A 2,337-nucleotide genomic window follows, 5' to 3' on the forward strand; every position below is an offset into this window, starting at 1 on the left:
ATACTTTTATTAATGTACCTTAAGATTATTGGTAAGGTGAGGTGGAAGCAATGTTCACAGTGTCGCCACTATTTGACTCTGGACAAATTCTAGCATCCTGAGTACAATAGTGTTAACTCTGTAGAGTTTTGCAAACATGATCGTCTCCCTCCTTGTCAAGCCAGGTTCCCTATGCAAATAGTCTGCAGGATTAAAAATGGTTGACAAGGTGGGAGCCGATTATGTTATTATACGTCAAAACTATGGAACACACAAATTTTGTGTGACACACATTACTTTCAATATTGGATTTTACAATTCTATTATTACTATGAAAAAACGTATAGGAGATTTGTGTGGTGAAAACGGAAAGGCACAAGAACTTTATTTCAAAACACAACGCATTAGAAAATCAGGGGACATTATAACAATAACCAAACATAGGATGGTTAAATGACATGGACTCCACAGTGTTTACATGACATCATAATAACACGAAGAATTAAACCATTTGATCTTGCCATGAAACACGGCCAACATCAGAAACAAAGTATGCAGCAAATTGGTCCCTCATATGAGCAATCTCCACAGTTGTCCGCAGAGGATGAGCTTGGTAATCAGGCAATGGATTTGGTATGGGTTCATCAAGTTCCACGTTGACTCTCTCTTTATCAATAATAAAATTGTGGAGAACCACACACGCCTTCACCACCTCATCCACTGTCTCAATTTTCAAATTTATGGCGGATCCTAAGATACGCCATTTGGAGACCAGGATGCCAAAGGCGCACTCCACAGTTCTTCTGGCCCTGGACAGTCTGTAATTAAATATAGTTTTGGTGCGGTCCAACCCACGACTTGAGTAAGGTTTAAGTAGGTTGCCACTCATTTGAAAAGCCTCATCACCAACAACAACAAATGGCAGGGCCGGGCCGTCGGTGTTGGGAAGAGGTCGTGGCTGGGGGAAATTAAAATTGTTATTGTACAATCTTCGGCCCATATCAGACTCCTTAAATGTCCGTGAATCATTTGCACGACCAAAAGCTCCAATGTCCACAGCGATAAACCTGCAGTCCGCACCTGCAATTGCCATCAGCACGGTGGAAAAGTATTTTTTATAATTAAAAAAAAGAGATCCACTTCTTGAAGGCTTGGTAATCCTAATGTGCTTCCCATCCACGGCTCCAATACAGTTAGGGAAAGAACACACTTGTTCAAATTTTTGGGCGTTGGCAAGCCATATTTCTCTTGTAGGGATGGGTAAAAATTCCTCCCGGAGGTTGTCCCACAATGCGCGGCAAGTGTCGGCAATAATCCCAGACAGTGTGGAGACTCCAATCCGAAACTGGAAATGCAGTGATCTCAATGTCTCTCCGGTAGCCAGGAAACTGACAAGAAGATAAATAAATAAATATAATTAATTAAATTGGTATGAAAGAATTTTTCATTTTTAATTACAATCCCCCACCCCACAAAAACAAAACACGTTACTTTAAAAAATGGCAAGAACATATAAATCCTTCACATTCCATTACGTACCGTAGAGTCACCAGCAGACGTTCCTCAGGGGAAATCGATTTACGGAGCTGCGTGTCCTGCCTGGAAATGGTTCCTTCCACCAGACGCAGCAGATATCGGAAGCTGTCTTTTGACATCCTGGTGTATTCGAAGTATTTGTCCTGGTTCTCATTTAATTCGCCAAACAGACAATGGTAGGCTCCACGACTCTCTCGGACTTCCACTATAGGGTGTAGCCAAAAACGCCGACGAATCCTTCTCCGTAGTTTGTCTCTTCTCCTCTGTTCATGACATGCAAAAGCATAAGCTATAGCAAGGGCTAATTCCAGCTGAAAAGTGAGGTAGATACTCTCCATGGGACGATCCATCTTGATGCTCTATGGTTTGAAATAATGTATGCCGGGGTATATATACCACTATTACATTAATACCCACCCCCATCTACCCATTGGTGGCATTATCGATTGTCTAGACACTAAACCCACCCTCTTCTATTCATTGGTGGTGTTATCTAGTGTCTAGACACTAAATTGTGTGTAAAGATCTAATCAGTGTTTGACAACGCATGCGTCGTAAAACGCTGCGTTTTTTGTAAAAACGCAACAAAAACGCACCAAAAACTCTGCGTTTTACGACGCATCCGTCTGACGCTAGCGTCAAAAAAGGTGCGTTTTTGCGTGCGTTTCCAATGCGTCTTGCGTTGCGTCGGCGACGCTGCGTCGCATGACGCTAATGTGAACGTAGCCTAAATATACTGTTCCAGCATTCAACTGCAGTTTTTGCATTACGTGCAGTTCCTATTACTGCAGGAAGGTGAGTAATAATGTTTAAAGGTTCCCT

At 42.1% G+C, this 2,337-nt stretch overlaps 1 protein-coding gene across 1 annotated transcript; it reads right to left on the reverse strand.

Moving 5' to 3' along the window:
- Window positions 1-385: 385 nt before the first annotated feature.
- On the reverse strand, window positions 386-1,773 carry LOC138680795 (uncharacterized). The gene is made up of 2 exons (XM_069768045.1): window positions 1,519-1,773; window positions 386-1,367 (listed from the first exon to the last, which is right to left on the reverse strand). The coding sequence occupies exons 1-2, from the start codon at window positions 1,632-1,634 to the stop codon at window positions 482-484; spliced, it is 1,002 nt and encodes a 333-aa protein (XP_069624146.1). The 5' UTR covers window positions 1,635-1,773; the 3' UTR covers window positions 386-481.
- Window positions 1,774-2,337: the final 564 nt, after the last annotated feature.

Source organism: Ranitomeya imitator, chromosome 5 (assembly GCF_032444005.1).
Source record: "Ranitomeya imitator isolate aRanImi1 chromosome 5, aRanImi1.pri, whole genome shotgun sequence".
Taxonomy (NCBI): domain Eukaryota; kingdom Metazoa; phylum Chordata; class Amphibia; order Anura; family Dendrobatidae; genus Ranitomeya; species Ranitomeya imitator.